Consider the following 12,036-nt stretch of genomic DNA (forward strand, 5'->3'; position numbering starts at 1 on the left):
ACATTAAACCTCTTCAGAGAGGCTCAGACTACGCCAGGGCCTCTGTGGACACAGCAATGAGGAAATCTTCCCTCACAGTGCCCCTGACCAGGATCCGCCCCCAGCGCGTCCTTCCCTGTCCCGTTGAGCAGCCTGGGAGGAAACAGAGTCAAAAGGAAGAAAGGAACAAAGAGAGAAAAAAGGAGTAAGAGCCACTACGCTCCAAGCCCAGTACCAGAGGTGCAGGAGGAACAGCAGCTGTGGACAGTCTCTGGCTGGGGTGGAGGCAGACAGGGACACATACCACTGCCATACCTGGAACACTTCCTGGCCTCGGGGGGACTGCTTTGGCACCAAACGCTGAGGTGAGCTGCTCAGAGCCTTCTTCACTGGCAGCCAGGTCCCTGTGTCCTGCTGCTCCCTCCTCACTCTCTCCAGCAGCGTTGCCGGTCTCAGGACTGAGCCCATCAGGGGATGGGGAGCGCAGAGGGGGCTCCTGCTGCGAGCCCAAACCTCCTGTGGCCAAGGCAGCTGATGTGGGGCAGCCCAGCAAGGCAGCTGCTGGATAGCCCAGTCCTCCTGGCACAGCTGTATCGGTGCCAATTTCCACCTGTCCTCCGGCCTGCAGCACCTGAAACACACAGTGGGACATGGCTGAAGGAGACAAAAACTGTGTGTGGCACACAGAGCTTCTTGAGGGTGGCATGCCGGGCTCTGAAAAGAAAAGTGTCACAGAATTCAAGACTTTGCTGTGGCATTAATATTACACAACCCCTGGCACGCAGTCTGCGCATCAGAGTGTGAAATGAGGGCCCAGGCCTACATTAAAGCTCCATGAGCCAAAACATCCAGTGGTAGAAGCTGCCCATACCCCCAGCCCAGCCAAAAGGGACCCACACACACCAAGGACTCAAAGCCATCTAAATGGTGACTGGATTTTACAAAAAGTCAAATCTTTGGGATTAGGATCCTACACAGGTTTGAAGACCCTGGACCAAAGCACCACATTTAGAGTTGCCCACAAGGCCCAGAGTGACCATCATGTTCCATGTGTGAATCACTTAGCAGATCCAGCTTCCCTCACACCATGGAACAAGGCAAAACTCAGTTTCACTGTCTCCCTCTTGCTCTTCCCATGGCAGTGACGTGGCCTTTCCCACCAGGTGACATGGGACTCAGAGTAGAAACATTTCGAATGTCACTTTCATCCAAGGACTGCTGAACTTGTACAAAACCAGCACCAGGATACAGCCACTCTGCTGCTAAATCCCTTTGTTTTAACACTTGCCTCTTTTCCTTTGCAAACCTACTCAATCAGGACAATTTAGGAGGAGTGGCTGCTGTCACCACGACTGCTGTAGGGTCATGGCCAGTTTATGCAAAGCCAAAATTAGCCATCATAATGTCACTGCTCACACTGAGCAGGGCTTCCTCTCCAGCCCCAAATTCCAGCAGCGCAATTTACAGTCATCTCCACACCTCTCCCCTTTCTTTCACTACCTGATGTCTTCCTCCCACACCAAGTCAGCTGCCGAGCCCAGCTGAAAGGAAACAAAGGCATCTTGTCTGCTCTGTGACTAAGGTTCCTTAAAAAAGCTCAAGTTCCATGTAACAAGGAGCAGAACAAAAAGCCATGAAGTCATTTTAAGCAGTAGTAAAGGTTTGCAACTCAGATTAAGTTCACAGCTTATTCCATCACCACTGCTCTCAGGTTCCTCCTAATATTTCTCGGGCATGGGATTTGGTGCTTTCAAATGCCTCCTGCCAGTCCTGCATGGCTTTGGCAGCCCCTGGATGCAGTGTTCCAAAACAAATGGATTTCAAATAGGCACAGGCACAACACACATTCCTATTGATCCCTTTCCCTGGGAAGGGACTCTGCCACCCACAGGTGTTCCTGGGAGGTTCCAGCATGCCCAAGTCCAAAATCTTCTGAAGGCTCCAAGGAAGAGCTTCCAAGCTGACTTCCCAGCACAGAGGATCCAGGAGCCTGGGCTGTACAGCTCTGCCAGCCAGGAAAGAGCTCTTCAGTGTGGGACTTCTGAACTTAAGGACTCCCCTTGACACTGGGAGCCCAAAAGGGCACATTTCCCATGGCTCAGGAACGTGCCAGACATTCCTGAAAGTGTTTCAGCACTGGGATACCGCCCATCAGTAGAAGGCTGGTTCTGGGATTGTCCTCCTGGGTCCCCAAGGCCCAGAGATGACCCCCCCAAGACGTCACTGAGGGAGACATCACACCAACCAGCCTAAAGGAAGCCATCCCAATCCCAGTGCTGGGAAATAAAACCAGTTCCACAAGCTGTATCCTGGACATCCCATGTGCTGGCTGCACACTCTGTGACTGACTTGGTGCCACATCACTGAGAACAAACTCCTGTGTTTTGGACAAAATAACCAGCACATTTGAAGTGGAAAAAAAAAAAAAAACCCACCAGAATTAAGAGCTGAAACATACTCCAGGTTCATGGCGAAAATGCACAATGCAGCTGAGGTTACCTCTGTTTTTTAGGAGGGAGATGAGGAGGAAGAGGACAGAGGATAAAGGAATCCACAATCCACTCCATTATTATATACAAATTGACATTTATGGGTATACATCACACTGTCATAGTGCCCAAAACCTGCCCACAGTTTTTCAACCCTCAAGTCACAGCACGAGCCTTTGATGCTCTAGTACACATGACAACTTCTCCATCAGCTGGAAATCCCATCTCCCATACTGCCTGCCCTAATTGGACAGCTCACATTCCAAAAGAAATTCACCTTTCCCCACTACACCTCCCAATTCAAACCACAATTTGCACCCTGCCACAGGCCGGCCTATATAGGTCAAGGCTGCTAGGCTTCACTGCTTTGTGTATTACAGTTGAAAGAATGCTCCAAATTCAAGGTTTTTAACTTTTTAATCTATGGGGAAAACTTCCTATAAACTCAGATTAACAACTGCTAATACACTGAAGAAAGGAAACCAAAAACCTTCCTCCTACTATAAAAACAAAATAGTGTGGCCTCTGTTTCTTTTCTGATAAGAGTCTTAAATACCAAACATTTAACTGCATAATAACATTCCCTGGCAGCCAGCAGCCTGCTTAGCAGATACATAAAGCAGGTAAAAGAGGAAAAAGTTAATTTCTTGGCTGAATGATTCCATCGGTAGCTATAGGGCAAACTAGAAAGTCTTTTAGTAAAGTAGCAGTTGATTCTTCTATCAATCTGCAGCACACACACTCTTCCAAGGAATGCATTAAATATGAAAATCATATCCCGTTATCATCTGTTCCCAGCTTTCAGCCCAGTAAGCTTTCCTTAATGAATGCTGTAGCCTAAGGGATGCGCATGCTGCCGGCTCCTTGGAATAATGGAGTGATGCTCCCGTCCTGCCTATTCTGGCGCCGCCTGGCTGAGGGGCTTCCACACACAGTCACAAGTGACTACTCTTGCCAGCATGCTCCAAGTTATTACAAGATGTTTTTAGACATTTCATCTAAAAGAGCTTTGCTGCTTTTAGTGGAGAAAACAGCTCTGGTCTTGAACTGTATCATTTATATGGAGATAGGAGGAGGGATTAGGAGCCTGCATTACTGCAGATACATGGCAGAAGATATTTAAGTATTCCTTGTCAGTATTTTTGTCTGTTCCTTAGATATGCAATCTCCTTCTGAGGAAAGGTCAAAACACACAAAATTATAAACACAGCACATGGCTCCTCGGCTGCAGCTCTGCAAATATCCCTCATTAGGAACATTTCCTCCTCGGTCACGACCATCTCCGCACCATCCAGCACAGGAATTATAAAAGCCAACAAGAAGACGTGCACAGTCAGTTTTTTTTTAATTCTGGCTCTCTGGATGGAACTATTGCACTTTTTACCCAGGTGGTTCTCCTTCTCTCAGGTGCTACACACAATTTCACACTGCATATGCCAGCATGGAAAGGCTGTGCAGCTCCGAGGAGACCACAGCGTTGGAATAAGGCCCATTTCCTCCCCATTACCTGCTCGCTGGGTCCTTCCTCCTTGTCACCTCCTGCTGACAAGCTGCCCTCTTGAAGGGATAACAGGTTTTTAATTTCCCTACCATACCGTTCCTAAAAGAGAACAAATCCGTCACGCAAAACTGGAGGCCGAGCCACCTCCCCAACTCAAGAGACACCATTTTGCAAAAAGTGCACCTTTAAATGTAAAGCCCCCACAGCCTTTTTAACTCTGACTATATTTAAAAGCAGGGATCTCATTTGCTCCTCATTTTTCTGCTCCCCTGCCCAAGCAGCGTGGCCTGCACACAGTCTGCTGCAGGGCTTTCATACACATTTATTCATCCCCATCATTTAGAATCCCACAGAACAGCAATAACTTGTTGACTCATATTTATTATATTTATTGCATCCCAACCAGCACCTGTAGCACCGAAGTATTGCTGCTGCCTCCAGACAATGACTTGGCCCCTTTGGGATGAAACGAGTTCCACAATGTGTTTTTCACGCCCCATCTTACGACTGGCTGGGCTGTTGTGAGGAACAATCCCTGGCAGACATTCCAGAGAGCAGCCCGGCAGGGAAGACTCCAAACGCGGCTTGCCACACTCCGGGGCTTATAGGAGCAGCGCTGGGAGCGGAGCTGGGCATCATGCAGGCAGCACCTGCAATTAATCCTGCGTGCTCCTAACTGCAGCCCCCAGCAGCAGCAGCACACCGGGGCTGAAAGCGCTGTAGGACCCGTGCTGCATTGGGGAACGGGCGTGGGAATGAATCCTTCACACAATTAACTTGCCCGCCTCTGCCCTTCGCGCCAGCGGCGCGCTCGGCTCCCAGGTAGGAACTGCTCGGGAAACTGCGAACGTGGAATTTTAGGGAACAAAACCTCACCATGTGAGGAGTCGAGATGCTCAAAAGAAACTCAGATGTAGCTCCTGGATTTTGCTGAAAGCTGAAGTGAATTTATTTATACTCCTAAAAATTACTGACCAAACACAGGGAGCAAAAATGCATCTTTCAGAAACAAAAGGAATTTTGTGAGCTACAGCCACGTAATAAATGTGCACAGAGTTGTGATAAAGCACTCCTAAAGGGCATTCTCTATGGAAAAAAAGGAGAGAAAACAGCAATAATTTCTTTCTGCGTACTCCCATGATAGATTAAATGATTGCATACTCCATAACTCTCCTGCTTTCCATAACTAACACGGAGGAGATGTCATTTGTTCAGCAGCTCCAAAAAGTAACTGTAACTTGCAAAGATAAAATGGATGGCACAGGAACACCAAAATGGAAGGACTGAACAAAAACCCCACATGCAGCTCAACCTGTGGCACTGGGACTTGCAGCAGGTGTCAGAACCACCAGCCCTAACACTGGGCAGACTGGTGTGCACCAGGGCTGCTGAGGAGGAAAAACCCCTTCAACAGCAGGGGAAAGCTGGCACTGCAGCACAGCCCCCCTCCTGCTCTGCTTCAAGTAACAAGTAAAAATCAGAGGCAGGGAATCACACACCCCAGGGACAGGCTCTGAATTCTGGGCTACTGCACTGCAGACAGGAAATGTTCTGGGAACATCACCAGATCTGACAGGCGCTACCTGGGCTACTGCAGTGTGAGAATAAACACAGCCAAGTGTTTCTGAGGAGTGCCACTGCTCTTAGAAAGCAGGAATGAACTCATTTCCCTCTCAGACTGTGCTCCTCAAAAACCTGGCTCCATGCATCAGAGGCATATCAGCACACGTTACAATTTCATTTTTAAAAATCTGGAATCATCACTTTGCAACATCCCAAACTGTACCTTAGGGAACAACAACAACAACATAATAATAATAATGTGATTCAAGAAACCTCAGTGCTTGGCTTTTTCTTACAGCATCTGTTGAATCTGGGGTACTTCAGACCTGTCTATCCTACAAGCTGAAATACAGACCCCGATCCAGTTTGCTTCTAGCTCTAGGACATACCAGGAGACTCCTGCATAACAACAGCAAACACACAAGACCAAGTCTTATAGGAAGTTACTTCCATCTTTCGGATGCTCTCCCAGCCTGTGGCTTCCATGTGAGCCTCCAGCTGCAGGAATTCCTGGCACAGGGCCTGGTTCCGTTGCAGGGCTAGCTGCTGCCGCGCTGACACAGCTTCCAGGCGCCTCTGGAGCCTCTGCCTCACTCTGCAGGGCAAAGAATAGGCACTTAAAGGTGCGAAAATAAACCAAAAGCATCCATCACAATCACTCTGCCTCAGACACACACACCAACACTGAGGGGGAGGTGCCCCAGACACGAAAAAGGAGAAGACTCATTCTTCCACACACCTACATTTATATAAATACATAAGTGCCAGTTATGTGCTGATGTACATGGGGGCTTTGGTGTTCCAAAGGGTAAACACATTAAAAATCTCCTATAATTGTGTTTTAAATTAATTATGTGCTAGTCACTCCTATCCCATGAAATCAAAATGAAAACTAGCAGAGGAATGTGTTCTGAAAGTCACCCAAGCAGGAACAGTGAAGCTGAGGTTTCACAGCTGCCTAAATCCATGGTGCCACCAAGAGGGGCACTGGAAATCCAACTAACCCAGTTCTCTCCCACCTACAAACCAGATTCCCTTCCAGTCAGATCTCTTTCCTGATGTGCCTCCAGGGCAGCCACATGGCATTAATGCCAACATAGGGAAATGGGCACCCAAAGATGCCCCTGTCTCACAGCTCCACTTCAGCCACGACGGAAACTGCAACCCAAAGCCCCTGAGATGTTCAGAGAAACTGCAGCTCTAAACCTGCTAGATTAAACCAAACCAAATTAAATAAAACCAGGAAACAAAGTACATGTGATGCAGCCCCACCTGTCCAGATATTTTTTCTTTAACTTGTATATGCATTTTCTGCCCCTTTCAGAAGAGGGGCTCCCACAGCACTCAGCACTCAGTCCCTGGAGCTTTACAGAACACCTTTGAGGAAAGTAATGGAACACTGGATGACACTTCTCATTTCTGTCTGGTTGTTGGCACTTCTAGATTTTTTTTCTTTTTGCTTTGGTTTGCTGTTTAGGGTTTGGGTTTGTTGGGGTTTTTTTTGTACAGACTGTCCATGCAGTTTACATTAAATAGACGCTGCAGAAAGAATCGAAAGAGCAGGACCAGAACCTGGAATATCCCCTCGGGCTTCTTAAGGCTTTCAACTTTCTAAGACCCTGGAATTCTCCAGCATGGACTAAGCTGTGGTGATTTTTGTAAAAATAGGATAAAGCCAACCTGCATATTGGTTATTCCCAAGATTTTAGTATCCACAGAATGAGGTATTTATGCTACTGCTGCAGCTATTTCATCAATAACTTGAAGACATGAATTTTGCATTACACTTAACATGAATATAAATATAAATGTATTATTACTGAAAAACCTTTGAGACAACATTCTAAAGGCATTCCAAGATAACTAAACCTTTGTAACTAAAATAGAATAGCCCCTAAGAAGCTTTTAAACAGGCTTACAGGTGTGGATCAGCCATTGTGTATTCCATTCACTGCCTTCCTAATTCCAGCCTTCTGGCTTCACTGGAAGAAAACAACATACAGGGAGATACAAGTATTTTACCATCTGAGGTCTCCAAATGCCAGAACTAAGGGGTTTTGCAGAGCACAGCCCTTGTTGAGCAGAGAGGTCAGATTTGCTGGGAGTTACAGACTTATCTGCCAGCCCAGCTCTGAACAACTCCAAACTTTCACCCCTCTCTCTGTTCCTCACTGGAACAGGGTTGCTGGCAAGGGAAGAGATGCCTGAACATCCACATGGGACCCACCAAAACAGCCAGAGACCCCAGACGACCCAAGAAGGCCTCTGAACCCCATGATGTGCAGTTCCCAAGCCCATCCCTCCCCTTCTTGCCCCACAATCCCACAGCAGATGCCCTTCCATGCAAGAAATGCTTGGCTGGAGATGTTCTCAGGACAGCCACAGGGATGGATTAGAATACACTTCCAAAACCCCTCCCAGCTCACAGACCCCACATGCCAGCCAAGTATTTTTTTTAGGAAAAGAACTTGAGACCAAGCTCGCATTTCCCTCCTGGCATCCAAGCCATGTCCATCTAGAGGCAGGTGAGCCCCACTTGCAACACTGCTGCAGGAACAAGTGTCCACCAGGAATCCTGGTGGTTCTGAGAGCCTGTGGAGCCATCGGAACTGCCTGGAGCAGTGCCAGGACACCAGGCATGGGACAGACACATGCTGAACCACAAAGCCATTCATGCCTCACCTAAAGCCATCCCACAGGGAAGGCAGTTTTGGGACCAGAGTAAAGCTGCCATTATTGAATAGTTCCAAATTGCACCTGAGAATGCACAACCATGCCTTGAGAGAAAAACTGAAAATAACCAAGAGAGGTTTCCAGCAGATTCTCACTGCAAACCTTGACACAAGCAAAGCCAAGTGCCTCTTCAGGAACAGCATCAGGTTGTTATCAGGCAGCAAGGTGTGGCAGCGAAGGGGACATCACACATCCCAACATGTCTTGGCACAGTTTTTCATGGATTTGGGCTCTCCCTAAACACACAGACACCTCCTCGCAGTCTCCCTGCAGAGAAGGGAGAGAGGAAAAACCCTTCCTGCTGCTCTGCCTGGGAGATCAAGGCATCCGTTTTAGCCACATGATCCTGCCAGCGCCTGGAGCAGGATTAGGGTTGCGTGTCATGTGCACAATTTAACAGCCACGCTCCACCTGGGATCTCATCCCTTCAATTTCCTGTTACGTGACAGACAACCAAGCAAACGCAGATTTCAAGATCTTGTTTTTACACTTCTACAAGTAATTTTTCTGCCTCAGTGGAGAAGACCAATATCCTAAGGGATGAAGAAGCGGATGGATGTGAACAGCCGTTGCCTCTGATCCCATTTCCCACTCCCCCATCCCGCAGGGATCACACTGCGTTCCTCAGCTCCCGAAGGCTCATTCCCTCCCCACCAGCGAGGTTTTTCAGCACCCCACTAGCCAGCCTACAGCAGCCACTCAGGCAGGCAGGGATAGCCAGAGAAGATCTCCTGGGGCAGGCACAGCGAAACAAACCCCCCCGAGGCTGCAGTGCCCCGGGCACGCGGGCACTGCCATGGGCAGGCTGGACAAGGGACCAGCATCAGGAAATAAACCCCGGCCAGGAGAGTCTGAGAGGTAATTAAAAGTCTAGTTACACGTCCCGGCCCAGCGATCAGGAGCTGAATCTTTGGTAACTGACTTCCCAGCACCTCCAGAACTGAGATATCGAAGGGAAGAAGAAGAAGGAGATGAACAAGGAGGGGGAAAGCATCCGCCTCCCCGGGGTGGGAACCGAACCCAAATCACCCCGTGGGGGCACCCGGCTCACCTGGCGCGGGGCGGCTGCGGGGCTGGCGGTCGCAGGGGTGCCAATTCCGGAGGCGCCGGCGCCCGGGGGCGGACCCAGTGGGTCCGATCCCGGGGGCGATCCCAATGGCCCCGATCCCGGTGCCGTTCCCGATCCCGCTGGCCCCGCGCGGTTTCCGCCGGTGCCCACGTGCGGCTCCCGCCGTGCCCCGCGCGGAACCCCGGAAGTGCCGCCCCGCGTTGCTATGGGGACGGACGGGCGCAGCCTGCGCCGCCCAGAGGCGGTTTGGAAGCCTTGAAGATTTTTTTTTTTTTAATAATTATTTATCGTCAGCCCATTTCTCACCACCACGTTGTTACCGCAGGTAACTGGACGAACAGCAACGCAGGTGTTGCTGTTCGTCCAGTTGAGCCCCCGGCTTGGCGCTGAGGGCATCTGGGGCGACGCAGGATCCGTGTCGCTGGAAAAGGGGGAATTTGCAAAGCACCAATCAAAAAAATAACTGGGAGCTGCTGAACAACTACAGTTGTCTTTGCCGAGTTTATTGTACACCATGGTTTTCAAGGAAAAAAAAAAAAAAAAAAACCTATTTCCTCGTCCTCTGGAGTGCCACTGTGTCCCCCTGGTGCTGTCACTTCTCCAAAATTCATATGGAAGAGGCCGCAGTCAGCCACAGCCATCTCCAGCCCTGCATTCACATCTGCAGCTGGAGAATGAAAACAGAACACCCACCTTTCATTTCCAGATAAAAACTTCAATCCCTTTGAAAGGAAGTTGCCAAATGAGCGCTTAAATTCCAGGGCCCCAATAAAATCTGAATACCACGGGAATAATTGAAATGAAGGAGAAGTGATACATCAATAGACAAAATTGCAGAGAGCAGTGAAATGCTTAAGCATAATTAGGATGGCAATCAGTGTACAATTAGTGTGAGATCATCACAATAATTACACTTTGTAAGAACTTCTGGCCAAGAACAGACACATGAAAGCTCAGCTGGAGCTGCAGGGTCTGGCTGGGGACATGCCCTGGCCTTCCGGGGATCGGGAGCTTTTTGGGGTTCCTTGACTGGATTTGGTGATCCAGCAGCATTCCTGGTGTTTCCAACACCTGCAGCCTCCAGCTCAGCTTCATGGATTTAAACAGAGTGAAAAGGGAATGGATGTAGTGGCACCCAGCTGCTCCCAAATTAGCCTGGCTCAGACCCTGTGTGTCCATCTAAATACCCAGCTCAACAAAGTATGGAGAATATGGAGAACAATGGCTTGAGTCAGAGCTTTCGCACTCCAGGAATGCCCAGCAGAGGATTTGGGAGCCTTTTAGTACTGCATTTCCATAAAAAGCACTTGTCATGAAGACTGTTCTCCCCACTTCTTCTGTTTACTGAAAGCAAAGATGTGTTTTGGAGCCCACAGGTGAAATCTGGGCCTGGTTTCAGAAATATTTGTGCTCGCTAAAAGAACACCTGAAACAGTGCAAAACTTCCAAGCACTTTCAGCACTGTCTGAAATCCTGAGCCTACTGGAAGCCTTTTTCCCAAACTGAAAAAACTGGAAGCTTTATACCAGTTTTGAGGGATTGGTGGAAAGGGGCTGATGGTCCCTGACACATTGGGCTGCACAGTTTGTCTCCTGGGCAACCCTGGGAGGTTTTTTTTCACTATGGAGCTTGAGCTGGGGCTTGAGGGTGTTGAATCGCAGCAGGGCTCAACATTCTGTTATTTATTTAACAAAAAAAAAGGAAATAAGGAGCCTTATCCTGGTCCCCCCGATGTATTTCCCACTTTGTTCTGTGTCTCGGTGCTCACTGCAGTCGCTGGGCTCATAACTGACTCAAGAATAATCTCCATCCTCCTATCCGTGATAAGGACTGTGGTCTCTTCCCTGAAAGCCTACAAAGAGGAGTGTTTTGTTTGTGTTCTCCCTGCAGTACTTCACATTTCTTTTAAATTGTTTTAATTTAATTTTGATGTAATCTGATAAGAGCTGTAAAACTGTCAAAGGAAGCCACCTCCTCTGTCGCATTAAATACACTTTGAACGAAATGGTGGCTTTGTCCCCAGTGCTGCCAAACCAAAGCATCTCTTGATTCCAGCACGGATTGATGTGCACTAATCTGAACAGCTTTACACTCTTTTTCATTTAGGGAGGCAGCCACGTGTCCTTTAGCATCCCCCTTTCCTCTGGGACGTAACCATATCCCAGAAGGTGCGGGATTTGTCTCACGGAGCTGAGCACTTGGCCACAGGCCTCTCACCTACCAGAGACCCCTGGTAGGCTTTCCCAGTTTTCCAGGGCAATGAATCCACATGCTGCACATGCCTGCTGCAGAGATGGGAAGCCCCTTGCTCCCAGAAAAGTGGGAAATGCCTTACAGAGCAGGAATTGTTGGTGTCCATGGTAAGGTGTCATGGGACATGCAGCAAGTTGGGGGGGAGGTAAAAATTGCCATGGAAAGGGATTTGCAGAAACACAGAGATGTGTTAGGAAGAGGTTTTCCCTCTCTGTGCCTAGGTGACCCCTGAGATCCCTTGCCCACAAGCCAGGGCAGAACCAAATGCATTTGCTTTTCTTTTTGTCAATGATACATATAACACAGGCCCCAGTAGCTGTGTGAAAACATATAGAATTTACATAATGCCCGATACGAGTCCTTTTTGTTAATTATTCAAGTCCCAAATGCAGAGCACTAATAACACACCAGGAATCAAAGAGCAGTAACAGCAGTGAGCGATCTCAGCA

General features: G+C 48.6%; 1 protein-coding gene across 2 annotated transcripts in view; it reads right to left on the reverse strand.

Moving 5' to 3' along the window:
* Positions 1–9,518, reverse strand: part of KIZ (kizuna centrosomal protein) — a 29,071-nt gene extending 19,553 nt beyond the window's left edge. For both annotated transcript variants that reach the window (XM_053973601.1, XM_053973600.1), the window contains exons 1-5: positions 9,317–9,518; positions 7,452–7,514; positions 5,980–6,127; positions 3,976–4,068; positions 295–610 (exon numbers count right to left, since the gene is read on the reverse strand). In XM_053973601.1, the coding sequence (XP_053829576.1) occupies positions 295–610; positions 3,976–4,068; positions 5,980–6,127; positions 7,452–7,480 (586 nt within the window). In that variant the 5' untranslated portion in view covers positions 7,481–7,514; positions 9,317–9,518. The remainder of the gene's footprint in view (positions 1–294; positions 611–3,975; positions 4,069–5,979; positions 6,128–7,451; positions 7,515–9,316) is intronic.
* Between the last annotated feature and the right edge of the window lie 2,518 nt (positions 9,519–12,036).

Source organism: Vidua macroura, chromosome 3, assembly GCF_024509145.1.
Source record: "Vidua macroura isolate BioBank_ID:100142 chromosome 3, ASM2450914v1, whole genome shotgun sequence".
NCBI lineage: Eukaryota > Metazoa > Chordata > Aves > Passeriformes > Viduidae > Vidua > Vidua macroura.